This window comes from Neodiprion pinetum, chromosome 6 (assembly GCF_021155775.2).
Source record: "Neodiprion pinetum isolate iyNeoPine1 chromosome 6, iyNeoPine1.2, whole genome shotgun sequence".
Taxonomy (NCBI): Eukaryota; Metazoa; Arthropoda; class Insecta; order Hymenoptera; family Diprionidae; genus Neodiprion; species Neodiprion pinetum.
Window position 1 is genome coordinate 3,115,841 of NC_060237.1, and position 27,882 is coordinate 3,143,722.

Consider the following 27,882-nt stretch of genomic DNA (forward strand, 5'->3'; position numbering starts at 1 on the left):
TCGTACAACGCGGTATTTGTACTTGAAAAACTTTCAATTGCGTAGATATGTTTCGTTAAAATTCAGATGTACATAGTTTTCCTTCAAATTTACAACAGGCCAATGAGTTCCGTCATTTAACTTCTTTGCCGATTTTCTGATTTCAGGTTTCTCCGAAATCCTACCGAGCTGAGAAACATAAAGAATATTTCTTTGCTGCGTCAACAAATGCGGATAAAATCGGAGCCCGAGGATGTCGACTGCAACGTAACACCGGCCGAAGAACTGCCCACGGATCTTTCAATGTCGAGTATGAATCAACTCAGCGAACCCTTGCCGCTTGTCGTACAAGGAATTCTAACTGAACCCGATAACCATAGAAAGGCGAAAGAAGAACCCTTACCGCTCCATGACCCTCCCCCGAAGTACAGGAGCCACGCTTACAATCTCGTTAAAACCAACCAGGAGCCGGACGAACGGAAGTGACGCGAGATCTAGCATCGCAAAGCTGTACACGAATGCTCAATTGGGTGCAATAGTTTAGTGGAAATTGGTAAATTGCAACAGGACTAGTCTGTCTTGTGTGCAGAAATATTGTGGGTCGAACCAATCGAGGAGTCGAGACTGACGACGCGCTGATATATCACTCCGGTTATATTGCACGCCGATGCGTATACAACCACATATGCAATGTTCTATTGTATATGTGCCTCTGCCTGCGGTGTGCAAACGGTGCAGAAGTACGTGCGCATTTTACTACTCGTCTGTTCGCGATAGCCAAACTGGGTAATATTGTGCAAATACCCCGCGAGGCGTTGTAGTGTGCAACGTGGGATCTAGCGTAAGCGATCGTGGCATCAAGATTCGTGGTTGTTCGCAGTACTAGTTGTGTCGAAAATTTGCTGTGGTTGACACGTTCGGTTCAGCTGCTGTAGATCGTGACAGGCGACGTTGTAGCTGCCAGTGTAAAGCTTCTTGTGGGGTCCTCTGCACGAAATGACCCGGTATGAATTGTATATATGTGCCTCGATTTACGGGTGTTGCCGATAATGTAGATAAGGAATAAAATCGAGACGAAAAGATGTTGCCATCTCAACACGACGATGTAAAATCACAACTTGTCTCACGTGCTGCAAATCAACATTGAAGCATTCAGTGGATAAGATAGAAAGAAAAAGGAAAACAAAAACCAGGGGAAGAATGATATATTTATATACAAGAAATACGAAAAAATTTATGCAGGAATTCAGCTCTGCCTACCTATTTCATGTACCATGAAGTACTGAATCTCGAAAAAATATATTTCCAAAAAGTTGGACCCTCTTGGTGCGTGCAAATTTGGATTCAAGTGTCTTCTTATCGTGAAAAAAAATTCTCCCCTCAGGCTTGGTGACGATGTTTTCCGTATAGGAAAAAAATCGTGGCTGAATGGCGAAACTGCCCAGCTGGTTAACTTCGAGACCATCCAGACGTGATATTCGTCAGTGTGTTGTAAATTCTAAAACAAGATTGTAATATCGTAAAACAGGATATATGAACCTATATTAAAAATCTTAGTTACGGCGATAGCAATTATTATGATAATAATTATGACAATTCGACGAAGTGCAATTGTGACTTGCGGAACCTGTCTTTCGTAGAGAGAAAAATACTTGGGTGTTGCAGCGTTGTCACGTTTATTAATAATAATGATAATAATAACATTAACAATAAAATAGTGGTAAAAAAAAGTTGACCAAAATGAAATGGCCGCCGTTATCGTGATAAGTGAAACAATGAAATAATAAGATATATAAATATATATATATATAAATATAGATAGATATATAAATAGATGTAATTATTTTTAATTGAACTTAGGAATATAGATTTTTATTACAAGTACGTTTCTGTTCCAATATTTTATGCGCAAGTGTGATAACTGTAAATTCAGCACAGAAAGTCGTCGAGAGATACAGATGGATCTATATATATTACAGAAACCGTCAATTCAGAAAGTATAATTGCAAAAATACATGTATGTGCGTGTATGCACTTGAATCTTGAAGCATTCTGCAGTTGCATGAAAATGAGAAATGTGCAACGTACACGCTGTATGTACGTTGATATAGCGACACTGTTTGTTTCAATAATCGTGTACAGTCGTACATAATTATCCGTTCTCCGAATATCTGATCCACGCAGACGTATTTGATATTCGGCTACACTTATTTTATTTTTATTTTTTTCTGCCATATTTGTGATTACGATATAATCACCGCATCTCATATACACAACGAAATTTCGCAAAATCGTGGCCATTGTGGTTTAGGTGGTTAAGCTTTAAAGGAACTTACTGCGTTTATCGGAAACTTTCGCGCGGCTTTCAACTTGAAGGAGCCGAAATGTTGATTTTACACGTGTTACATGTATAAGATATTTAGATGTATCTCCGATCTCTGCAACGACTGTCGAATTTCTGTCTCTGACATCTGCCGAAGTGCACGTATGTACATAATTGCACATGCGCACGCACGCGCTAGCGTACACACGACAAATCACATCTCTTCCACGAATATTTTTTAATTTTAATGTATTTAATTCAAAAAGATTCAACGGTTGTTGCAGAAACGTGTAGTTCTCAATTATACTTGAACCCTTGCGATTCTATTGCATTTAATTTTTATTAACGCATCGTCTGTACGATTCAAATTAAAGAGATTATAATACATTTTTTCATCTTTTTTTTTACCGATTTAATACATGTTTTTCTCGTTGCGAGCAAGGGTTTTTGTCCCCCCCCTTTAATACTTGTGCCAAGAATAATACTATTAGTAACAATTACGATGAAGTGTGATGACGTAATAACACGCTTTAAGCGGTCTAACCAAAATGGTAGAACGGATACGAGCCGCGGAAGTACGTATGCCTATCTGCTCCTTCCTGTCTCCTCTCCTCTCCTTTCCAGCCCCTTCTTTTATTCTGATTTCTTCATAAATCCGCATAATTCACAAAGTGTTTGTTGCGAGTAACAGATAGCAAGAAGGGTTGATAGAGTCGAATAATTAATACCCAATTATATTGTAGATTACATAGGATCTCCACATGTAAATAAACAAATAACATTACCGCTAATTGAAGAAAATTTATTAAAATACAAGAATTTTTATGAAATACTGGGGCCAGAGTTATATATTTTACTACCAAAATTTATATTCGAAATTTCAACGTTGTTGATGTGATTGTGGCGTGACATTCCACATCGAGATGTTCGTAAATGAATATCCAAGTAACTAATCGCCTGTAAAATTAATTAGCAAGAGATATTGTATTTTTACACGAAATTTCCGAGTTGAAAGAAATATTTGAACATTATATCTGGCTTCGTATACCTATACTGTGATCTCTATAAGTAAAAGAGTAAAAATAAAAACAAAGAAAAATAAAGTCCTGCGTGTCTAAAGAGAGCCCAATATAGATAGATGGATAAATGGGTGCGTATATATATATATATATATATATATATATATATATACACACATATATATATACACACACACACACACACACACATAATCATACATACATTTTTCATTTTCTTTTATTGAATGTGAATAATTTATATTTGAAAGTTGAAATTATTGTAGGTGATCTTATTCCATAAGAAAAAATAAAGATACGGTCCAGAAATCTATTATATAAGCGTGTATAAAACATGATTGATATCCGTAAAATTCTACTCGTAATATGTCATTTCATTATGTAACCTGTTATCTAAATGACGGAGAATTTGTAAATATAGACTTATTTACTTATTAAGATGAGAAATTTGTTTCTACTTCCCTGATCTACACTTCTATGAAACTGTCACTTCTTTCGAACGAATTACAAGTCTTGTTTTTCAAAGCTGAATGAAAGTATGTCTTGAAATGAAACGATCAGGATTCAGGAAACAGTGTCAATTAGTAGAGAAACAACGATGTTTAATGTATCTTAGGTTACAACCGAGTTATGATTACACCATTATATCCATTTTTATCTTTCTAATTATTTTACTAGGCGTTTCTTTGAAAAAATATTACGTCGTCTGCAATAATAGATGTGGTAGATTTTTGATTGCCGCCTTCATCTTTAACCTCACCGTAACTTACTCTACCATTAACCAAGACTCTGGTACCTTTTTTCAAGTAAGTGTAAACAGTATCCCTTAAGATAGGCTTGAATACACAAATTCTGTGCCAATCAGTTCTCTGGATGAATTCACCTACATAAAAAACAAATACAAATATTATTTTTATTCGCATTTGTACTCAATTGAATTATGCATAATTTTTAGAATTTCATTTCATACAAAACATGTATTATTCAATGTATTTAAAAATCAGTGTATACCAGATTCATATTTGTAGTTTGTATGAGTTGCCATTGAAAATGTTATAACAGGATGTTCGATTGAGCCTCGTTTTTGTGGATCAGTTCCAACCCGGCCCAACAAGGTAACTTGATTTAGAGCTGAAATAAAAGAGACAAGAAATGATATTGGAGAGTTGAGAGGCTCAAAACTGAAAAGGTAACCACCCAACTATGCGCTGAAGCTAGTCGCCGAAATCAAGCGGCTGATACACAAAAAATTACGGTATGCAATGATTTTTATGGAGAAATGTTACAAAAAAACAACAAAGAACAACTAAAAACAAGTTCACCATTTTGAGTGTTTACCTCAGTATTGAAGACACGATATATTTCAGTTTCCAAATCTGCAAGCTACTTACATTTCTCTACTTTTGCGATATGTTCTCCTTCACTGGACATGAACCTGGTACTATTTGGAGGCAATAACTGTCTAGAGACCCCACGGATAACCTGAAGTGAAACGTACAGCAATGTAACACTAAGGACGGAAGTTAATTAATATAATCAATTGTAGTGGATTAATCAAAAGTATATACGGACAACTGTATACAATACAAAGGTTTAAATTATTCGAGACCGGGCAGCTTGTGAAACATAACCTCTATCATTTCTTGTAAGCGCCTAATGCGTAGAAGTACGTGCCTGGCACATAACGATCAATCTTATAGCAAATATCTTAATAATAAAAGAACGCTACATACCTTACTACAAAACATTGTAGCGAGCGCAGGATTAAAACAATAAACTTAGGATAACTACTAAACCACTGCAGTGCACAGTGAACTACACGTCTTCACACCTTTTTGTTCGACTGCTAGACTCGCGGGAGGTAAGATCAATGAAATGGCGGTACCTAAGTAGTGGTATGCATTGAATGTACGCGAGGCTGCATCCATACGTACTTCAGGATCGAGGCTGGGCTGTTTCTTGCACCGTGGTGACGAATTGCGATGCAGCATAGGTGAGTTGCATTCACGTTTATTATTTCAAATTACCGCTTACACATCTTCAGCTAACGTTGCTTACCGCTGAGTGTCAGCTTTATAAATTCATCAATTATAAATATGTATCCGACTGTGTTGTATGTATCACAAAAATGGAATAGCATGCTGTCGATTTTAGTAACCGCCGGTCACTATGCACTCTGCAATGCTGGCGTGATGATTTCATATGCCGGTTGAGAGATCTTCTTGCTTATCCACTGGCAAGAGATAGAGATCATGGCGTCTCGGCTCGCGTTTCGCTAGGTTTCGGTTAAATTACGGTTCTAAAACGACTGAGTTCTCAAAATTTCACCGTCTTGGTGAGATCGCCGCCTATCAGAAGTGTGTCTGCAGCCGGAATAACGACAAGTTAATTTACCAGGCCTGCATAAAAATATCATCTCCCCCGAGTATTACGCTACTGGCATTATGTATAATTGCGTAGCTATTAGGTATTGCCATTTATGTCAATCAAACTATACGTGAACCGAGTACACTAAGTCGGAGAATTCTTTATAAACAGAGTTCAACGGAATACAATTCTCAGTTCTACAATTTCAGTAGAAAATGTAAAAGATTTCAAGTGCTCGTTTAAGTTCAGACTTGTCCAAAATGGCGCTTCAGTCGTTAAATCAGATGTATGAGTAAGCGACGGGTATGTGAGTACGTACGTGTACGCATGCGTACATACATACATATATTACGCGTTAGAAGATCTACTCCCGTTTTCAAATCGTGCCTTGGCCAAAGTCCATCAAGGAACGTAAGTCTGGTGTCAACCACACTGCAATGTCCGTGCTGGCTATACTTTGAACTTCCTGTCATCGGTATCTATGCAACGTGAATATGTATATGTATACGTATATCGCACTTGTAAAATGTATTAGTGGTCTAACAATAAGTAGTTTCGTGAGATAGGATATTAGAGCCAAAAGTGAATACGTAAATACGTCTTTGGCAGAACCGTCTCTGCTGGTGCGCGGCTGCATATTGAGGTCGTTCATTAATTATTTCCAAGGATTGCGCAGTGAATAACGTTTTGTTTCGCCAAATTTCCTAGAGCCACAACTAAATCACACACTGCCGTCATCTATCAACACCATTTCATTACAACTATTTCGGTTTATTGAATAATTTTGTGCCCGCGCTTTTCAACCTAGAAGTACTTAAAGGAGCGGCGATTTGCTGTCGCGAATCTTGATTCTATAAACACACATATACACAGCCAATTGTTGAGTGTAAAGTTCATACGGAACAGAAAACAACGAGAAACATGAATAGATTTCCGGATATGCTGCGGCTGGTTCTTGCGTGGCTGTCACTTGTCAGTACTCTGATGGGCGAGATCCACATATTTGAAAGCTCATCTAATTTCGGCTTTAACAATCTGACTGATGATCACAACGATTATCATGGAAAAGCAATCGGGAAAGGCGCGTCCATGTCCACCTATGATCCGGAGGTCTACTTACCGACTGTAAGTTTAGAGTGTGAACTTGAAGGTTTTATTATCGTTAGAATTACGTATAATATAAACGTATACATTGCACACCCCTGCCTCATTGGTAAAAGTGCGGTTGCAGGAGGTAGTCGGTCTAATTATATACGTAAGTAACGAGTGTCAGGGTTCAATGAATTGAATAGGCCTCTTACGCTACACGTGTAAATGGTGTAACTATACTCTGTAAATAAGTTTATATTTATAAATTTGATGAAAAACACGTTTGGCGTTACACTGGTCCTTCCCCATACTGCTTTAGCCCGACATGGTCAGGCGGGCCGGTTACTACGCCGAGTCTCACGTCGTCGAGACCAAGGATGGATATTTTTTGACGTTGCATCGAATCCCTGGAAGGATCGGTAGTCCCGTTATCCATGGGAAGCCTTCGGTCATGCTACAGCACGGATTCTTATCAAGTTCTGCCGATTGGGTAATACCAGGGAGAGGGAAGGCATTGGGCAAGTAAACGGAAGTTTATAGCTTTGATTAATAGTGTGGTAAATGTGATGAATGTAACAAAGTCTTTCTCACCGATCGCTTAGCCCCCAACGTTCTGTATTTGCATATTCAGAATTGGGCTTAATATTAAAAATTAGGGATACCCTGCCCGTACAGTCAGGTCAAAAAAGTTACATTCCTTTCGAACCATCATTATGAAGCAAGAAGTTTCCAAGTGGAACTGCAGCTAATCGAGTTGAGTTCAATTTAAACAGTCTTTCGCGTTTTTCACCGTTTACCAATATTGTTACCGTTGCAACAAGTTTTCTTCCTATCACGATATTGATACTAAAAATTGCTAGTGCTGCGGCAAATCTTTTCTTCCTGTCTATCGCGTCAGTTGAAAGTCGGCTAGACACAACCGCGTTTACACGACACTCAATGAATTTGTTTACAGTGAGATTGATTACATGACGAATATATAGGTAATTGAAATGTATAAACGAATAGAAATGTATTACGTACGTAGGTCACAGAAATATCCGGTAAATTTGGGAGCATTCTTACCGAACGGCTTATCGTGAAAGTTCCGATGAATCCACCGTTTTGAGTTGGACATTGAGATTCGAGTGGAAATAAATAAATTCAAAGCAATGGCGAATTTCGTGGTCCAGTGCAGTTGGTCAATTTTTCAGGTGTCCAGCTGGTCGCAATGATGTTTCTCATTACCAAAGCGGTCGACCAATCAAATTATCAATTTTGTCAACAGAGTTCCGAGTCGTTTTGTAATACGAGCACGGGTAATAAATAACTGAATCAATGTAAGTATATTTTAACTGGATCATTGCAGCGTACATACTGGTAGATAGAGGGTATGACGTGTGGCTCGGAAACGCACGCGGAAACACTTACTCAAGAGCCCACGCAACACTATCGATATCAGATCCAAAGTTTTGGAACTTCACTTGGCACGAAATGGGAATTTACGACCTTCCAGCGACCATTGATTACATCACCAAGTACAAGAAAGAGAAAAGCATCCTCTACGTTGGCCACTCGATGGGTACAACGATGTTTTACGTTATGGCATCGGAACGACCAGATGTTGCGCGAAAGGTCGGAGCGATGTTCAGCCTTGCTCCGATCGCCTTTTTAAATCATGCCAAAAGTCCAATTCGCATTGTCGCCCCTTATATTCAAGATATTGAGGTGAGAAAAAAAGGAAGGACGAGTTTATAGTAGATGCAAGCGAATTTCTCTTTCCATATTTCTTTCCTGCTGATACTTCTCGGACTTGTTACTTCTAAGTTTATACGTTGCAGATGATCGCCCGTATTTTTGGTGCCAATGAGTTTTTACCTCAGTCATTCATTCTTCGATTTCTTGCCCGATACGGTTGCGATATAAACGTATCGGAGGAAACGATCTGTGCTAATGCCGTGTTCATCTTCTGCGGGTTCGACAAGGAGCAGTTCAACAATGCAAGTATAACGGAATAAAATATTGATATACACACAAGGCCTCCATGATGCATCGTCCTTGTGAGGTTTTACAACGTTTGATAAAATAATTTTTGACAATAAAATATGACCAACTTCGAAACAATTGAACGATATAAGTTATACGCGAATGGACGTAAATAATAAAAAAAAAATATACGCGACGATTTGATAAACCTCTTTCTTTTGTGAAGTCGGGCAAAAAATAATACTTGCCTCGTGCAAAAAATGTTTCACTTTCAAACTGTACATGCCTGCTGCATAAATGATGGATTCTCTCAAACGTCATTATATTATTGAACTAATTGCTAACAGACTCTGCTGCCGATTGTATTAGGTCATTCGCCGGCCGGTACGTCAACAAAGACATTATTACATTTTCTTCAGGGAATGAATTCAGGTAAGAAAGTTCATTCATAATGCTGCTAATCAAATTAATAGTATACGTTATAGGTGCATGTGTAACTTTGGCATCGATATATGCATATATGCAGAGTTCTTTCTCATTTCACGTCCTGATTTTCACTATTTTAGGTGAATTTCGACAATACGATTACGGAAAGGAAAAAAATTTAGAAATTTATCACAGCGTCTCGCCGCCTGCGTACAACCTCAGCGGTATCAACGTATCCATATCCTTACATTATGCTGACAACGATTGGCTCGCTAGCATCACGGTGAGTATAACTAACTGTGTTACAAACGACGCAGTCACCCAATTTTATATAACTATATTTATTATTTTACTGTAGGATGTCAAGAGGCTGTATCAAGCCTTACCGAAAACAATAGGCATATACAGGGTGAACTTCCCAAAATTCAATCACTTGGACTTTCTGTGGGGAATTGATGCTCCAAAACTGGTCTACGACAAATTGATATTCATGATGGAGAAATACTACTGGAAAGTGAATAAGAAGAGAATTGCTGTATAACGTTCTTCATCATCTTCAGCATTGTTACGCATTTCATTTTTATCCATCCGCATCTCCACTTATATTAAATTAATCTTATGAATCTAGATTTTTACGATCAGACGTATTTCAGAGTATGCTGTTAGATTGATAGCTCACATTTTGTACATCTGATACCATTATATTTGGTTTGGAGTGAGAATAACAGGCTTTTTCGTACATTGATACCGCCACTCCTATAACATTCTTCTTCATATCAACCCCATGTTGTATCCTATAAATATACAATTAGTTCCTCACTTATCAAAACTGTATAGAGCGTTTCTGATTTCTTTAACGTACAACCATAAATAGTAATGTAAACCTGAAGAAGTTGATTGTGTCCAATGGCCAATTTGACGACGCAACCGAACGACCACTTTCATCCCCCTGAATGACAGGATGAATCTAGCCAGGTATACCGTATGCCTATGCGTACAAGTGCTCGGATTGGCATTGCTTAACCGGAGTGCGCAGGAGCGAACCGCACAACCACCGAGCCGACAGAGAGTGGTGAATAAGGGTAGTTCGACGAGTCCACCCTACGGTAAGATGCGTAACGCTTTTCAAGCATGTATTGTATGTACATGCATACATGCATAGAAACACAGAGGTTGACGAACACTTGAGAAATATCGTTCCGGAGAACTAAAAAGCCTCGTCGTATAGGTGAGCTTGAGTCTCTGCGTAGATGCATGCGTAAGCACGTATGGGTATACATACCTAGAAATGAAATAAGTATAGGAATAGAGGTTCGGTCGGGGGTGATGGCGGGGGAGGGGGCGGTGAAGGGCGGGAGAGGAGGAGGGGGGGCTGCCGGAGCTCGAACCTCGACGCGACGGTGAACGACCAGACCGAGAACTCTACGCAGTCTCGTCAGTATTCGCCCGTCCGCAGACGGCAAGTTGATTATGAGCCAAGGTTAGAGCCACAGGAGTTTCGGTGGTTTGTTTTTAATGTGTGCTAGTCAGATTAAACTAGTGGTGGACGTATCAAAATAGTGGCTTGTGTGCTGCACGGCTCACTGGATAATACCAGGAGAGATCTGCATCTCATCTGCAAAATCGTTTCGGGTAACGCAACAACGAGTGAGTCCAATATTTCTTACCGCGTCTTATTTTCAATCTTGAACAATTGGCAAAACTCCAGCTGATTGTAATTAAAAAGTATCTGGACCTTACGTTGTACGGTCCTACATTCTTCGCGTACATATACACACCTGTGATATAACGTACCGTGTAAATATACGGTATTTTGTACCGTGGTGTGGACGGTTCAAAATACTCTTCGTCGCGAATACGTGTGTCGCATATAGTGTTGGAAATCAATTGACAGTTTTCTAACAGAGAGGTCTCTTGCTTCTCCCAAAATAGATTTCACTCCAAGTTCGATCGAAATTATATTCTAGAGTTGAAGTCGTCCTTCAGATTTTTGTGTCAGCAGGACTAAAAGTGACATTGCCAGCTTGAAAGACTGTGCGAAGGAAGAGATGTCACGATCGACGATAATATCCACATATATATATATATATCTCTAAATTCAATGTAGACTAGTTCAAGATCGCGTCCAAAAGTGGATCGCGCCTCACTTGCAAGATCCGCGACAGTTTGGGTCATCGAGTAACTGACCCAAGCAAGCCGTTCGTCGCGTTAATTTGAATTCGTCGAAGGTTGCTGTTCGGTCACCGTTACGTTAATTTTACGCTAGCATTGATCAAGTGCTTGCACCGTAATATAATCTCACTGGGTGGTTGTGGCAAACGAATAACGAACGGTCCGTTTACAACTATTTACTTTAGTTGTCACGCGTAAACCGCGCATCTCACTATGGACTCTATTTCAGACGTATATATCGTACCTTTGATAACTGTAATTATAGTTTTGCGATCGTGGCATTGATTTTTTGATACATATTATTTCTATAATGTTCTCTAGCACCTGAACTTAATTTACGGTGAAAGTTGGCACACGCTGGTAACTATTTCCGAGTGGTACGCGTATGTAGGTACATACATACACACGTGTAGTCCATGACGTGGCGAATTACAGTTGTGAGAAACGTTGGCGGAAATAATTTCTCCTATTCCGGGAGTTGGAATAGGTTATAGATAAATGATTGTCATAGTTGCCGGGTCGGGGACATGCGGCCTGATCAAGAAAGATAGAGAGAGTGTTGTATGAGAGATGTTTAGAGAGAGTGCAGGTCAGAACTTGGGTGTGGTTTAATAGTACTCGACGAAACATAGGGGTGAACGTATGAATTTAGAGTTAGTTAAAAAATTAGCCAAGTGGAAATACCTACAGTTAGTCAAGTGCGCGCGTGTAACCCATCTATCTGCGTGAAGAGAAAAGGTTGGGCTGATGTTTCCACCACCGCCATTTCCGACTCCCCTTTGCTCGACTAACAATAAAACAAGTTGAAATATCTCGGTGCTGTGGTGTAGGTACGGACGTATTGTTTACCGCGGATCGCGTGGGAGTGGGAACTGGAAAGATGACCGTGTTGCAACGGAAGGTGTTCCAACAATCCTGTACAACACGCAGCGTATCAAACATGAAACAATCATCTATCTTCCCGCAAACCACTTTTTCCTGCCCATTGTCTGCATATCTGCTCATCCACTCTCTCGTTGTACACCTGTGATATACAATCTGAATTTGTTCAGCGTCTAAATACAGGAGCTCCTCTTCTTCGTAGCAATTTCACGATCAATACTCAATAATAATTGACGTCATTTAACGCGTTCATGAATGGAAGTGTCAACCTCTCCTTTGGCTAGTAGTTACACGCGTGTTGTTTAAGTCGGAGTTGTGGCCAACAACCGAGAGGCCCGTTGCCGGTAGCAGCAGGGGAACTCCCGAAGAACCCGAAGAACCGGTGTGTTCGACCCGATATTCCCTGGCTGACGATCATCCTTGCAGCATTCTAGCAGCATTCTAGCTGAATGCTTACAGTACAGGTATACAAGGAAACGTAGACAGTTATGCGCGTACGTTGCGCACCTGTGATTACGGGAAGTAGTACGATTTCCCGCATGTCCTGAAACCGAGATTTTATGTACCAGTTTAATATCACCCAAACGATTGCATTTCAGTGATTCGTGTACCTCTTTCTCTGCTATTTTCCTCTTATAAATAAATACTTGTTACCGAAAAAAAAAACACACACACATTTAGTCTACCGAGGAAATATTTGGTTCCCTGAAGTAAGATATTTTTTTCGCCAGTCGCAAAGAAGCCATTGTTGATCCAAACAATCCTTTTCCTCGTTGCGTACGGTTCGGAAAGTACGATAGTACGACGGTAAATACAAGTTCTAGTTTACAAGCGCCTCCGGAGCCTTGAGCCAGGTAGGCAATAATTGATGCTGGATAAGATCGTGACGGTTCGTGCCTCCTGCAGCATGCCTGCAACCTTTACATCCGCAACGCAACGCATTCCACGGTAATGGAGCTTCTCCCTCTCAGCCGTCTCACGTTGTCCATACTTGATTCTCACTTTTTTAATCTTATTTTAACGAACGTGGGATATACCTGCACGCACGTATCGTGTGATTGCAGCTTCTTTGTTATTCGTTTGTATCACACACGATAATCTTTTTGCGCAATGGCCACGGTGTATTATACAACGTCACAGAACATGAAAAACCTATAAACGCGACCGTTGCGGATTCGCGTATGACGCCAACATTTAATTGGAAGCAATATTTGTAGACCTGGGTGAAGAATTTGTGAAACCCGAGTCCTAATTTCATAGGTGCAACGCAACAAGGAAGGAGTAGAGAAAGCGCGGAGGGTAGGGAATTATTCTTATTGTTAGTTGAATGAATATTGTTTGCAATTTTGTAAATTTCGATTGCTGTACAGACATTTATTGGAACGTATGTGTGTGAATAAAAAATTCGTACGAAGCGAGAGAATTCCGAGTATAGTATAGATCACCGTTCTGTTATTACACAATTTCTTGCTATTATAAGGTTTCGCGAAGCCACGTCCCTACACTTTACTTATAAATAAACAAACACCGCAGTATACACATGTACACAATTATGCCACCTGAAATGCACTGACTCGTAAAAAACTGCTATTAAAGATACAGAAGAGTACGCATCACTTAATTCCCACTTTGCGTACGATGCTTGCACTTATTAGTTGGTAATTCCAATAGATATCACCATATGAATTAAGATAGCAGGTATGACTTCGCGCACTATATCATGCAGATCTTTTTAAACGAATCTTACAACTAATTAACCAACTGCGAGGTGACTCGTGGAAACATGTCATGAACCACGCTGACAATGTTACTGCAGATAACCTTTAAAAGATCCTCTGTGTAGGTATTGTGCGAAATTTCGAATTGGATTGTTTCGGGACGTCCTGTTTCATTATAGTTGCCACCGGTTATTGTTTCGACATTGCGTGCATACGGATCACCGTGTATGTGCGTTTACATAATTTCGTGTGGGGATTTTCTGACTACGCATACCTTTAAATACGGGATTGTAAAGTGGTATGTAACCTGTAATCAGAATAATAGGTATGGTCAGGTGGTTGTGCGATTGTGGATATTTAATCAGATCGTAGAAAGTTCGTTTCATGGGTTGTACCGAGACAGATTATTGCCTGGTTCTGTATTATCGAGTGAAATGACCCTTGTCAAGTCATGACCTAGCCGCTGCGGTCAAGAACTCGTCGATAGCAGGGAAGAAAACGGTTTTAAACAAACTGTTGACGCAGTAATAATCACTGAAAAATAATAATACAAAATGGCGTTAATGAGACGGTCCAAATGTTCTTCGATTTCCTTCAGCATTTCGATATTCTTCGTGGAAAAGATTAAATATCGTCCACGTTATCTGTTTCGTGGTACTTTTCACTCTTTACCGTCTCACAAGCTCAGCTGCAACGGATTGGAATTCACCAGACCCATTGCGATTATACATATGCATTACAGTCACGTCACGTCGCGGCCTCGTGAGCTTGGAACGTGCGGATATTCATTCTTGTTGGTACACACGGACACACATGCATATGCATTTTACGATACGCCGAACTTTGTTTATCGAAAAAATCGTACCTCATCCAAATTAGAATACCTTCTCTTCCAATCGCAATAGTGGTACAGTAGGTCCAGCTCCCTATACCATCATGCGATTGATTGAATTTCAAGCTCAATGCATCATCGTGGCTAACAATTTATGAGAAACAATGGTAAATTAATCATTGTATTACCGCCGAAATTGATTCGCTTTTGCTTATTGTCGAGAAATCATTTGCCGAGGGTTTCAGCTTCAATGTAACATTCAGCTTTCATTCAACGACCGGTTTGATCTATCACAAAAAGTATTACCAGTATTCGACGCCTGATGATACAAACATCGCAATATTGTTTGCGCAATAATCTTTCAGTTGCTTGTGTGGCAAATATTTCGCAACAGGAGAGGTTTTGTGTCTTGGAAGAACGTCGATATTTCCATACCAGCAGGCTAATAAGTGTTTACGATTCGTATTTATTGGCCTGTTTTTTCCCAGCTATTCGTTGCTTAGTACGGCACCAGAGATAAGTACGCATGCACAAGTATTGTGCAGTATTCTTGCAAGAATGTCGAAAAATATTTCCAAGGGTAATCAGACATCGGGTGTAAAGCAGCCAGCGTTGAATATAAGTAACGATAAAGTTATCAAATTGAGATAGATTCGTATGTCATGTAGGTACAATATACTTTCAATGTTACTCGAAAAACATTGCACAGGCTAATCCGCACAGACCTCGTGAATTAATTTTCATTCTCAAGCGATTGTAGGTAAATATTTGTATAGGGTGACTGAATCAGAGAATGAACAGCCAGCAATAAGTGCACAAAATACAAAAAATTATAGGTATGTATATTTTAACATGGTCGTTGATTCGCTGCTGATATTTCTCAAAGCTTTAATTCGCTGGTGACTACATTAGCTAACTTTTAATTTTCACATCGGTATTATGATATTTTTTGCTAACGCGCCAGGCTCACTGGTACTCTGTATCCCATTGGGTGTAGCTGCACGTGCAGAGTTGTGTTAGCGGGTCTACTGCGAGAGATTAATTTAATGGTTAACCAGCTGTACCAGCCGAGAGGCTGGTAGATTCCTCGGAGCTGTGTGGGAGTAGATAATAGTGGGAGGCCACCGTCAGCCGCGAGACCTAAACCAAACTGCGGTGTAGCGATGTGTTTTAGTGCCGTAAAAATCACAACCCGGGTAAGGCAGCTTCGCTCGCCTAGATACACCTTATCCGTGTAACGTACATTGACCAGGTCACAAGTCGTGTACGTTCGTACCTGTTTGCCCAGGTTTAGCACTCATCGGCCGGCTGTGTATAATACGAATATAAATGGTGATTCAGCCAACGTATCGAAGTTTCCGCCTCTTTGTCTCGCAAGTATCAGAACTCGCGTTATCCCGTGCCGTCATCACGCTGTAGCACCAAACTCTTTGGTCTCCGCGAAGACCTTGGTAAGCCTTGTGCCAGATCTTGTTATTGTATTTTGTACAATTATTTCGCATCACGGTTGGACGTGCAATCGAGTGAGTGTTGCAGTTGCCATTGATTACAGACTTCCCGTATAACTACACAACTGATTGAAGGAAAGTTGTAAGTGGGATAATACTACCTGCCTAATAGTTTTTAACTAGTTTCAGCCATCCGGGTTTCAAGCTAGTCACAATGAATTACGTGTTATACGATGTTTGTTCAGGCAAGAATTAATCACAGCCCATTGCTTTCGCATAAGTCGCGACAAGTTTCGCTTCTGTCCGTTGAAATGCATCGGAACGTCTGTGGCCTGGGTATACAATCGCCGTTGGTTAGTCCAGGCAATGAAAGTATTGGTGCTGTCTGTGCGATGGGACAGCGAAAATTGATAAAATTATAACTCGCATGCTGTATTTTAATTATTATGCTAGTGTTGGAGTTAGGTTGGTGGGCAGCCAAAAAAAACGATAGGTGCGCATAAAAGTTCGCGTTTAAAACTCTGTCGTAATTCTAACCATGGAAATATCTTGACTCCTAGGGAACCCGGGCAAACGGGTAATACATCGTTGTTCTACGAGTCCCGTAAGTGTAACTTCAACCTCTGCACTTGTAATACGATTACTATTCTACTAACTTGTAAGAAAAGGTGCCATTCCCGTCCAATGGTAGCGGTGAAACATTTTCGAAATCGAAAATACGTACAAAGTGCACAATGCTAATATCATGAGGTGGAATTAGGTTAAGGTTATCAAAATTTTATCCAAGTCAACTGGTCCATTCCTTCGTTTCGACAGTGTTTTTTAACCACTAATTTCCCATAACTGTTTTCGAAAAGCCAATGAAATCGCCCATGCCAAGGTACAATAATACCTGTCTATTTAGTTTTGAAAACCGGTTTTCCGTTAGATAGTGTTGCACGTGGTGTTCAAATCTTAGGCGTATAGGTATCTAACCATCATCGTCGAGAGAATACGTGAATAATTCCTGCCTTCGAGGTAATTAATTTGGCCGTGCGTTGCGTAGATCACCATCACCGAATACAACAACAGCACGGTACAGATTCTTTGACGGAGCGTTATTACCCTATGTCTATGTATGTGTATACCTTGGCAATTCAACTGTTATGACGGTGGTATAGTCAGAGCGAACAAACTTTATGCCAACTAACCGCATGTACTCGGTATGTATATTCATAAGCATAAATAATAAATATGCATCACGGCAGGGTTTGGTTCGTACTATGATCATCGCCGGCGTTATAAGGAGAGTGCCAAACGTTTTTAATAAAGGTGCCAAGTGTTGTGTCATATGATAAAAAGCGGAGCAAGCTAGAGAAAGGAACCTATAGATGGGATAGAAATTTATTCGGCCGTCGAACGAGGCTCTATCGGCAATGCGAGCGCATTTGATTAATTATTTATCGTTAGCTGGACAGTATTCGAATTACGTAAGAAGTAAAGAAATAACAATACATCAAAAATGTGCGTAGGATGTTCGGCTACCGATCTGTACGAGTCTACCAACGGGGAAAAGTAAGAAGAAAGTAGAAGGTAGGACTAAACTGCACAACGATAATCACCTGCAGTGGAACACTGTAGAACAAGGCTTCTACATCGCCTTCGCATACGTAGTAATTTGCTCCCGCTTGTTGGCTACCGTAACATAATCCCTTCTGCGGTTTCATCATTCAGCCACTTGACCAATTTGTCAATGCGACAATTGACCACTTTGGAATCCATCCTTTATGTGTTTTAATTACTTGATTGAACCGAAAGCGGACTTGATGTCGGAGGATTACGTAGACGGTTGTATAAAAGAAGAACTTCTTTTCCAGGGGTTCTATACTTAGCTCTTAACGCTTTACGATACGGCGTTGTCTCGACACTGCAGACGTGTAAGCGATCGCTACGAGGGTTACATTATAGATGTACTGCGTGATATATTTAGTCTGGGTTTTTTCGCGCCGAACATATTTCTCTGATTATCCATTCCGTATAATTAAGAGAACCCGTAATGTTGTTTGATTAATTGTGATTATGGGTTTACAATGTCGGCTATATCGAGGCGTGATATGATTTTCTGTCATCAGCTGGACGAAACGGGGAAACGAGGCTCGTGGCTGATCGTTCGTGCAGAATGAACGAGGCGCAATAGATTGGGTTCTCAAAGTGGAGAATCAAGTCTCCATGGATTCAAGCGGCCCCGCGGTTAATGCCGTGGGTGGTTGTGTCGCGGCAGCGGAATACGTTTATCGGCCACTGACAACTAAGCACAGGCGTGCTGGGAGTACGGGGACAACGGGGGACGAAGAGTACACGACCGACGAGGAAGAGCTCTATCCGGAGGAAGCAGAGTGCTCAACGGGGACGAATCATCCGATCCTCAAGTCGGACCTGGCTCGCGCGGCGACCGATCTCTTTGGATACGAGGCGAAGGATAGTGGAAATGACGACGACGATGAACCCACGGGACTTTTTGACGAAGACGAGAAACAGTTCCATTCTACCGAGGCAGCCAAGAGGTACATATAATCGACTTGCCCGCCCACGTGCAGGAAAGGTGTTTTAGATCAATTATTCCTAGCGGCTCGGTTTCGAGTTATTCTTTTCTCAAGCATGACAAATAAGGAGTTTTCCGAGTATTTCAGTTTGCGTCACTTGACGCGATAATTAATCCAAGCTAGTCGAAATAGTGAAAGGAACTATTTCTTGGAAACCAATCGTAATTATGTGTTGATATGCTTGAAGAACTGTCATGTGTTATATTTTACGAGTGATGCGAATTAATACAGAGTTTGAATTCCGTATTGATCTAGCTCTGGGAAGTCAACGACATCGAGCACCTACGATGAAGAGAATACGTGGGAAGCCGCTTCACCGATTAAGTCCGGAGAAGAGGCTCGGGTCTTCCAGGATCCGAACCACTTCAAGACCATTAACCGATTCGACGATCCCTCGTTGCGAAACACCGAGTCATCGGAGAGCGCGAAAAACGATTCCGATCTCGAGTTTCGTATGTGCAAGAGACCCGCAGGTTTAATACTTGACCTCACCTACGGAGCACCCTCTACGCAGATAAAGGAATTGGCGGTGGAACCGTCGAGTGATACCTCAGAAGCGGATGGGTTCTCACAAGATTCCACCACCAGCAGAATTCTGCATCCCGCGTCGACGAGACTCGCATTTCCGCAACCGAGCTTGAATCCATTTTGCACTTCGCTGCACGAAGGCGAAACCAAAGTCGATCCTCGGGGGGAACAAGAGGCTTCGCTGACGACCCGATCGTTGCTGACTTCTACCGCTGCCGAGGTCGAGAAGTTTGTCAAGTCCGAGGTGAGCATATATGATTATTACACCATAGGTATGAACACCCCTAGCCCATATTGGATTGGTAGTTGGTATAACGATACTTCTTCCATTTTCTTCCTTCTGCGAAGGTTGAATCGCAGTCAAGGGAGGAGCTGGACAGCCTTCGACGTCTGTCTAACGTGGGAGGCTCCACAGGCTCGTCGACGACAGTACATTGGGGCAGGACGGTGGCCGAGGTTAAGGAACACGCCATTGCCAAACTACAGGACGAGCTAAGGCGAGCGCATCAAGAGCTTAAACTCAAGGCCGAGGAAGTCACTAGGCTGTCCAGGATCAGGCAAGACGTCGAAACCGAACTTGAGGATCTCACCGCCAGTCTATTTCAAGTACGCAAACCGATTTCATGCTATTTTACTTTCTCGTGCATTGACCATGACAGCAGCGGTCAGTGCGCCCTGAACTATAATAAACGCATTCGGTATTTGGAAATGATCAACCCCTTCCGTTAGTTGATCAATGCACTCTGTGACAAACAATTTCATCCTGATCCTATTATTATTTAAGTAGTCAGTTATTCAGATTACTAGATATGTCCCTACGCACCATCATCATCGTTTGTGTAATCGTGGAGAAATTTAGGGTTTCAGCTCTGATTGATCAATGGCAGTGGAAGCATAGGAGAACGCGTATTACAATCGCGATGCATTCGTAATATTTATTCTGTGCTATTGTAAAGTGTATCCACGTATCCTGCATGCGTCTGCCGGTGCTTGAAGATATTAAGGTAAGCGTACCAGTTATCGACCCTGTCCCAATTATTGACCTTTTTTGGTTGTATCTGTTTGATCCTTAGTTCTAAAATTACCAAAAAATAAATTTCTAATGCCTAAACCTCTAGAAATTGGCTTTACCATTAGTCACCGAGAAATTCCCAATTTCTGCCGTAAATTTATAACTTTGGAAAAAGCAAACGTGTCACTAACTGGTACACTTACCTTAAGTAGACGAGCCAAAACATTTCATTACCGCGTTTCTACCTATCAGGCATCGGAAACAAATGAGGGCCCCCCCTTGATATCGCTGGGTTCGAGAAATCATGCTGCTGTCGCAAAAAATGAAAAGGAGAATACCGCGTAGGTTGAACAAGGATGGATGACTACTATACCCGTGTCAGCCGAGCCTGGTACCGCATGGTAATACTCGGTAAATACGTGGCTTTCACCTCGCTCCCTCTTTGCCTTTCTACTCACTTCCCGATTCGTTCCAAATCCTCGGCATTCGTGAGGCCGGACTGTTACCAGTTACTGCCTGTCTATTCGGTTCAGACACAGCTCGTCGGCTAACCGTTACAATCAAGTTGAAATTATGAGTATTACGAGTAATTGCGAATTTTTAATAAAAAACTGAAAAGACTAACTTCGTCATTTCCACACTGATCTTCTCAGGTCTGAATTTATTTCCGACATTACGTCATATTCTGCGAAGCCCGTCGTAAGCCTTTGCCTTCAGCCGAATAGACAAGCTTGTACCAGATGTTCACTCCGACGATGCAGCGGCGGTCGGCGAATCCAGGTCTTCGTATGCAATTGTATTACGAACTTACCGAAGAACGTACGTAACAACTACGAGCCAACGCGACACACGTATAGGATATCTTATAATTGGTCATACCTATTTAGGTACGTCAAGGTCTCGTGTAAGATGAAAAGAAAATAATCAGACCACGGCCATGTGGAGCTGACGATATTATACGAGTACTATATGTATGTACATGAGCTACCTCAAACCTACGTGTAATAAGTGTTCAAAAATCTTTATATTCGCACATTGGGGAGAATACGTACCCATAATTGTTATCTGGTGAACTATCCACCGCGACTTCCATCCTTTAGTAGGCCAAATATGATATTATAAATCCATTTTGCTTATTCGTGCTTCTCGTTATTCTAATGCTCGAATCGACTTCTCTCGCGGCTGTGCAAGCAAATCTTAATCTTGTTGTTTTCACATTTGCTAAGCTTTTACAAATCGACGAAGGACTCTTGCTTCGCCAAATGCCGATAACCTTTCGCTAAAAAGTAGTACAGATAATCTATATATAGGATTGTACAATTTTACTTCCAGAGAAATCGAAACTAAAGTGTTTTCGACAATCTTGCGCTATAGCCGTAATGTAACTACAATACCGAGTGAGTGGTGTTAAACTTCGTTGACCGTGTATCGAGTAGTAAGATATATTCAAAGATGACACGTGCCTGATTTTAATTTTCTGGAGTGAAAATTTCTTACACGTATCAAGTGGAAGGTGGACACGGCGGGCGTTTCATTGAGTGTGTAGCCGCAGTTTCCTCCGAGCAAATGTATGTATAGATAGGTATGATATTTGTCAGCCGAAACGGAAGCGCCTCTTTATTCTCGTCGAGCGGAAATTGTGGTAACCTGCTCTCGTAGCTACGATTACATGAGCAAAACCAGACAGTCTTCAGAAAGCTTTTCTTCAGTAAGTGATCGCGAGTTCGAAGAAACGAATTATTCGAATGTCCAGTGTATACTTACTCTAGGAAGACATAATTATATTTCGAATGCAGATTAGTTTAGTTCCATTTCGGTGTACGTCAAAACTGTAACAATTGTGTTTAAATATTCACGCCGCATTAGATTCCTTCCTATGTCTCAGTGCAAATATATAGGTAGTCATATTTGTGGATTGCGAAGTATGCGTCTATGTTCCAGTAAAGAATCGAGTTAACTCATATTAACGATCCCGACGAAATCTGGGATTTCTCGGGCAATCTGATTCTCTTTACTTTACTCAGAAGTAGACCTGTAACGTTTCCCCAATACCTATTTCGCATACGCTGATCACATGAACCGTTGTCTGGAAAAACGACTGAGTGCCAGTTTACGAGAATTGCACTTCGAAATTGCAAATTTGGAACCATACGTCACGGAACAGGTGTGCATGCTCATAATTGAATGTTGTTATAATTATATGTGAGGCAGGTAAAACGAAGTCCTATATATATTAATTAATTATACGTATATTACACGATACTTTTACCGTTACTGCTCGGGAGAAAAACGTGATAAACTGTACGATAAGTAGGGAAGAAGTAAAAGGAAATATTCCGCATTTAATAAAATGATTCGATAAAACGGATACTCAACGGAATGTTGCAACTGTTTTAGACGTGTTCTTTTTTCTTCATTATTAAGAAACAGCGACTAATGCATGATTTCCTGTCGTGTATCCGTTTTACTTACAATATCCCATCTCATGTGCGAGGCCACTTTACAATAGCGGTACTAATAACAATAATAATAATGAGATAAGAAACGAGGAGGCGAGTCACGCGGGAAGTATCGAGAATGCGTCAATATCCATTGTATACCTACGACAATCGGCTTTTCTGTGATGATTGTTTCAGGAGGCACACAACATGGTGAGGGAGGCGAACGTACGACAGGCTACGGCTGAGAGGCTGCTGGCGGAAAGCCGGATGAAGTCGGAAGTCCTTGCCGCCGAGGTAGCCGCTCTGAAGACCCTCGTCTTGACGTCGACCCCTGCCAGGCCAAACCCCCATCTTCACCCACAGATTGACGGTCGAAGCCGCGAAGAGACACCCGGTGGAATTTTCGCAAAACGGCACCGAAGATCACCGTCACACTTTAATTTGAAGTACGGCCGTGAGAACTCGCCGCCAGAATCCCCGGTGAAGGAACAACGACCCTCTCTACCTGTCGAGCCGACCGAGGGTCGCGAACCCCGTGACGGCCTGGAGGTGGACCCGGTTGTTCACAAGGAATTCCTACAGTGGAAGACTAACCCCTGTGTCGACAGAGCCGATCCGTTCGTCAAGAGAATATTTCGCGAGGACATCGACCTATGCTTGGACTTTGCCAACAAGGATCTCAGCGGAAAAGTTAGGCAGGCCGTCCTTGACGGGATCGTGTTTGTCGAGGCTGTCAGTGACAAAACCAAAGTTGCCTTCCCCAAGTAAGTTGACACGCACTTGTTCCAACGTACGGTAAGCAATTGGCGGGTATCGACTTGTTCGCACAAAATTCAATCATAAATAATTACGGTTGGCAAATAATGTTCTTGACAATTACAGGAAGTGTGCGCTCCTTGAGGCACCGCGACAATGTCACTACCGTATGAGACTCGGCGATCAAGAGAACCACTGGTACTCGATATCGCAGATCTGTCGCAATAGGGTAAATATATTTTATTTCCTAATACGTCAATACGTACTTTCCATCATTCAAGCGATGCTGATTTGTCGACAACTTTTTGTGCTCCAGATTATCGCTGTGTGCGACTTCCTGAATTACCTACGATACATCGAGCGCGGTCTCGTCAAAAGCTCAGGTAAGTTTGTAATATAATACAGCTGCGTACATCGATCGAAGACATACGTATTAAACTATGACGACATTTCGTAGAAATATATCCACATACTCTAAGCTCGTAAAGAAAGCAATGCTAATATCGTTGATCATCGGTCCCCTGTAACACATTTAAAAAATCGTTGCTCGGTGTACAAGTGCCAACGATTTTAATTATAAATACACCATGTCTGTGTGAAAATTCGTGTGATCGTTCGCTGACGATTGGTATTGTAGGTAATTTCTTTTCATGTATGTAACTGATAAACTGTCGTTTCTCTTTCACAGTTCACGACATTTACTGGGAAATCACCAGACTTCGAAAAGAGATGGTCTTGGCCCGTTTAGGACTGGCACTTTCTTCCTGAATCCTACAACGATTTCAGTGTTCTCATTGCATCTATGCGAACTGATTTCATTTTTACCAGGGTAGCTAGGCAATGAAATTGCCCGTATAAAAATGGCTACGTGCATTGGTAAGAAACGTTCGAGTTCGCGTGTCTGAAATTTGACAAAGGTACAGGTACGTGCGACACTATATAGTTAAAACCAGTCATCTGTTGCACGTGTCTATAGATAGACGATAAGTATAAGGATACATGTGTATAATCATAAACAATCTCTTTGATTTCACTATTTTTATAACTATCCTACAATAATCTAGCTACCCTTTCGATATCTCACGATTTACAACGAATAAGGAGGCCAAAAAATTTGTGATACATGGCGGGGAGATACTGCAAGGAATTGATTCGATTTTATATCGATACACCTATACGGCGTATGGTGTTATAGTTCGAGTTTAAATAAGCCCCACCGAGGTTTACGTTTAGTTTAAGTTTCGTCTCCCAACCAGCGAAATACTCTTATTGTATCCACAGATACGTATTAATTAAAAACTCGGTCGAGTGCGTATCAATATACAATTGTTCGACAGCGACCTTGTAGGGTTTGAGGCCTTTTGCTTCTAAATCTGTCTAAGGTTACGCGAAGGGTACTTGCAAAATGGCTAACAGGCTAAAGCTATATACTACGAAGAATGAGGATTGAAAGCACAACAGTTTCATAATACAATTATTACATCCAACGTTTCGTGTCAGATAAATTATGACAAACGCAGAGTTTTGTAACTGCCAATCAAGGTTATTTTAGAATAACCGTGTATATATATAAGACAGGCAAACAATAACGTATGCTTTTATGGTGTATTTATGAACAGTTATATTCGTCATCACGTAACTAACAAATTTATCCACAATTAGTTCTTAAATATTAATTGTTTGTACATAATCTAATGCTGCAGTTGAATAATTGTCATGCTCTAGAATGGGATGAAATCCTTTCTCTTGGTCGGCAGGTGGAAGAGGAGGATGAAACTAAATACGAAAATATAGTTAAAACAAGACCGGTAATGCTGTCACTCTTTTGTTAGTATACCTAAAAATTGCAGTACGATGGTCTATGTATGCACCTGTATACCAGGCCTGACAGAGTTTGTTAAATTTACTTCATCGCATATTTCTTTTGCATTTCTACCGCCATTTGGAATATTTTTGATAATCATTCAACTTTGCAATAATAATAGTTTGACAAAAATCTTTCTCGATCGCCAAAGATATTTTATTAGTTCAATCATTGTCTGTTACGTTGGATTTTTTATTCAACTATTGCGTTTTTATTTGAAGAATAATAATTCTTAAATAAATACTGATAATTACATACAGACATGCGTATACTTACCGTAGAATATTATAATCGAATGTAACATTGGCTTATAATTATTATTGTAGCTGTCATTATCACTCTTATTAATATTACTAATTTAGAAATAATTAACCGTGGGTGCTTCGATAACGTTTAAAAATCATGATCATGATTGCCCGTTGGGTACCTCGATGTGATGATGGCGTTGACAAATTTTTAGTTTGTTGAATAACTGTTCAACATTGTATATTATTGTTGATAGATTCGTACTGGGCGTAAAGTTTTAACTGCCGTTGAATGTTGGTAATATTTTTTACTAGCATTGTATATATATTGACTGACGTGAGATAACGGATTGATATATTGATATTTTTTCAAAAATTACATTAACCAATCTGGAAAGATGTTAGAAAGCAGCTTATGAAATGTATTCGCATTGAATGCCACACCACTATTCTGGGGTTTGCCCCTAAAAATCCAGCAAAACGCATTTTCACATTTATTGCACGATTTCATCTGATATAACAGACACCTGGTGCGAATTTGTAGGTTCAGACTTGGAATCCTACGTTCAATCCTTAAGTTTTTGATATTATTTCCTATTATGTATATTCATTTCCCATCTACACGCACGTGTGTGCATATGCTACGCACACGCATAAAAGAAAAACAAACTGTCTAGTTAGTGCACCGTAAACAGAAAATGTCACTTGCAGGTTATAATTACATACGTATTATATGCATGCAGGTACGGTCTATACATATACATCTGGAGTAAAATGAAACTAGTCTGTGTTTTAATTTTTTACCCAGCACAGCTCATCATGGCGTGTATATGTCTTGTATTATATAATTTGTACATACATATGAAATTTGCGTTACGTGACACTCGCTTCATTACCATCGTCATCTTCATTTATCGCTAGGCATTAAGCAATGACATTAACCAAGGAACCTAACAGTTTCATCTTCACTATAAATAATTACGAGCTATCATACGCGTGCATATTGTATATATTATGTAAGAGAAATATTTATAAATGTTTACATGTCTCTTGTATGTCGTATGAGATAAATATTTTGTGCATACAGTGTAACATCAGGACGCACAATAGTTTATATTAATCGGTGGTGTACAATTGTACATACGTATAATTATTATTAATAATATTGATGTAGGAAAAGTACACCCTCGCGCAGAGGGTACGGCTCTCACAGCGACTGCTGTGTCCCAATTTCTTACATAATTTAATCAACGCCATTTCCATGGAGTTTACTGTCAACGATTCTTGTACTACTTTGGCGGCTTTCCTAGTAGGTGGCACGTTCGGTACAACATCAACCAACCTGAGTCTTGCTTTTCACTTACAATTAGCAGCGTGTAAGGTGAACTGTTGCACTATTTAATTTATTGCTAGCTCAGCAGACGAGTTTAATCACACAAGAGAAATCGCCTTTCGTCTATCATGCGCAAGATATTTCTGTCCCAGTCCTTCGACAATTACCCCTCAACACACATGTAAAGCTGTTGCTAAATTGCCATTTTCGTATGCACTTGAAAGCGGGCGAACGTACAACTCTGCGCCTGCAACACCGGCATTTTTACAAAAGAGGTCAGACAGGAGAAAAGAAGGAATTGAATTTTGTTACACGCTGCGATGAAACATCACGCTTTGTTTATTCGGGGCCACGGGGCGTCAATTTAGATTCGAATGTACATTTTTGTGACACGCAAGGAAAAACTGATCGCTGTGGCCTGTGAAACGCATCCGCGATAAAAATCAAATTGTAAAAAAGTAACTTGTATGATGTTAAAATAGGATGAAATAAAGTTGTTGTCATTATTACAAAAGAAACTTTGCGTTCAATTGAGGCCTCAATATCGCGAGCACTGAGTCAAACATAAACAAGGTCAACGAGTGATCACATTACTATGAATTGTGGAATTGGAGCGGAGAACTTTTCCTCTAGATGAAATGACATGCAGCCTAATGAGACTTGATGGATGCTAAGAATGCGAAAATAGACCTATACGGCGCAATTTCATCCTTGTCTCCCTGATATTCGTGATCCATTGCTCATGGCAACTCGGGACTGCGCTCAATCGATTCCTCTCACGAAATAACGCCGACGTCGACAAAAAAACACAGGTTCTCGATTTTTGGTTGTAACTTTCGATGCGTTGATCGCAGCGTATTGTGACTGCGCCCGAACGATTTCT

General features: G+C 40.5%; 4 protein-coding genes across 12 annotated transcripts in view; 3 read left to right on the forward strand and 1 right to left on the reverse strand.

Moving 5' to 3' along the window:
- Positions 1–1,334, forward strand: part of aop (anterior open) — a 95,945-nt gene extending 94,611 nt beyond the window's left edge. For both annotated transcript variants that reach the window (XM_046633635.2, XM_046633634.2), the window contains one exon: positions 147–1,334. In XM_046633635.2, the coding sequence (XP_046489591.1) occupies positions 147–465 (319 nt within the window). In that variant the 3' untranslated portion in view covers positions 466–1,334. The remainder of the gene's footprint in view (positions 1–146) is intronic.
- Positions 1,335–2,761: 1,427 nt separating this feature from the next.
- mtSSB (mitochondrial single stranded DNA-binding protein) lies at positions 2,762–5,436 on the reverse strand. Of its 2 annotated transcripts, none has more exons than XM_046633645.2 (4): positions 5,274–5,436; positions 4,731–4,821; positions 4,351–4,470; positions 2,762–4,222 (listed from the first exon to the last, which is right to left on the reverse strand). In XM_046633645.2, exons 1-4 carry the CDS (start codon positions 5,328–5,330, stop codon positions 4,014–4,016), a joined length of 477 nt encoding a protein of 158 aa, XP_046489601.1. In that variant the 5' UTR covers positions 5,331–5,436; the 3' UTR covers positions 2,762–4,013. The 2 variants fall into 2 exon arrangements, with proteins under 2 accessions (XP_046489601.1, XP_046489602.1); XM_046633646.2 differs by lacking the exon at positions 5,274–5,436 and adding an exon at positions 5,073–5,218.
- Positions 5,126–10,015, forward strand: LOC124222536 (lipase 3). Of its 3 annotated transcripts, none has more exons than XM_046633638.2 (7): positions 5,126–5,332; positions 7,115–7,313; positions 8,144–8,502; positions 8,616–8,774; positions 9,108–9,192; positions 9,327–9,469; positions 9,545–10,015. In XM_046633638.2, exons 2-7 carry the CDS (start codon positions 7,121–7,123, stop codon positions 9,725–9,727), a joined length of 1,122 nt encoding a protein of 373 aa, XP_046489594.1. In that variant the 5' UTR covers positions 5,126–5,332; positions 7,115–7,120; the 3' UTR covers positions 9,728–10,015. The 3 variants fall into 3 exon arrangements, with proteins under 3 accessions (XP_046489594.1, XP_046489592.1, XP_046489593.1); XM_046633636.1 differs by lacking the exon at positions 5,126–5,332 and adding an exon at positions 5,605–6,831; XM_046633637.2 differs by lacking the exon at positions 5,126–5,332 and adding an exon at positions 7,005–7,023.
- Positions 10,016–10,591: 576 nt separating this feature from the next.
- LOC124222532 (rab-3A-interacting protein) lies at positions 10,592–27,517 on the forward strand. Of its 5 annotated transcripts, none has more exons than XM_046633624.2 (8): positions 10,592–10,833; positions 18,350–18,781; positions 19,076–19,592; positions 19,697–19,954; positions 22,997–23,565; positions 23,684–23,786; positions 23,874–23,940; positions 24,246–27,517. In XM_046633624.2, exons 2-8 carry the CDS (start codon positions 18,447–18,449, stop codon positions 24,323–24,325), a joined length of 1,929 nt encoding a protein of 642 aa, XP_046489580.1. In that variant the 5' UTR covers positions 10,592–10,833; positions 18,350–18,446; the 3' UTR covers positions 24,326–27,517. The 5 variants fall into 5 exon arrangements, with proteins under 5 accessions (XP_046489580.1, XP_046489582.1, XP_046489579.1 ...); XM_046633626.2 differs by lacking the exon at positions 10,592–10,833 and adding an exon at positions 15,872–15,986; XM_046633623.2 differs by lacking the exon at positions 10,592–10,833 and adding an exon at positions 15,952–16,380.
- Positions 27,518–27,882: the final 365 nt, after the last annotated feature.

Coding starts and splice junctions, on each gene's coding strand:
- LOC124222532 (XM_046633624.2), top strand. CDS start 18,447: ATGGATTCAAGCGGCCCCGCGGTTAATGCCGTGGGTGGTTGTGTCGCG. Junction 18,782..19,075: donor TCTACCGAGGCAGCCAAGAG/GTACATATAATC, acceptor GTATTGATCTAG/CTCTGGGAAGTCAACGACAT. Junction 19,593..19,696: donor AGAAGTTTGTCAAGTCCGAG/GTGAGCATATAT, acceptor CCTTCTGCGAAG/GTTGAATCGCAGTCAAGGGA.
- mtSSB (XM_046633645.2), bottom strand. CDS start 5,330: ATGCTGCATCGCAATTCGTCACCACGGTGCAAGAAACAGCCCAGCCTC. Junction 4,822..5,273: donor AGCCCAGCCTCGATCCTGAA/GTACGTATGGAT, acceptor GTTTCACTTCAG/GTTATCCGTGGGGTCTCTAG. Junction 4,471..4,730: donor TATCGCAAAAGTAGAGAAAT/GTAAGTAGCTTG, acceptor CTTTTATTTCAG/CTCTAAATCAAGTTACCTTG.
- LOC124222536 (XM_046633636.1), top strand. CDS start 6,628: ATGAATAGATTTCCGGATATGCTGCGGCTGGTTCTTGCGTGGCTGTCA. Junction 7,314..8,143: donor AGGGAGAGGGAAGGCATTGG/GCAAGTAAACGG, acceptor GGATCATTGCAG/CGTACATACTGGTAGATAGA. Junction 9,470..9,544: donor ATTGGCTCGCTAGCATCACG/GTGAGTATAACT, acceptor ATTTTACTGTAG/GATGTCAAGAGGCTGTATCA.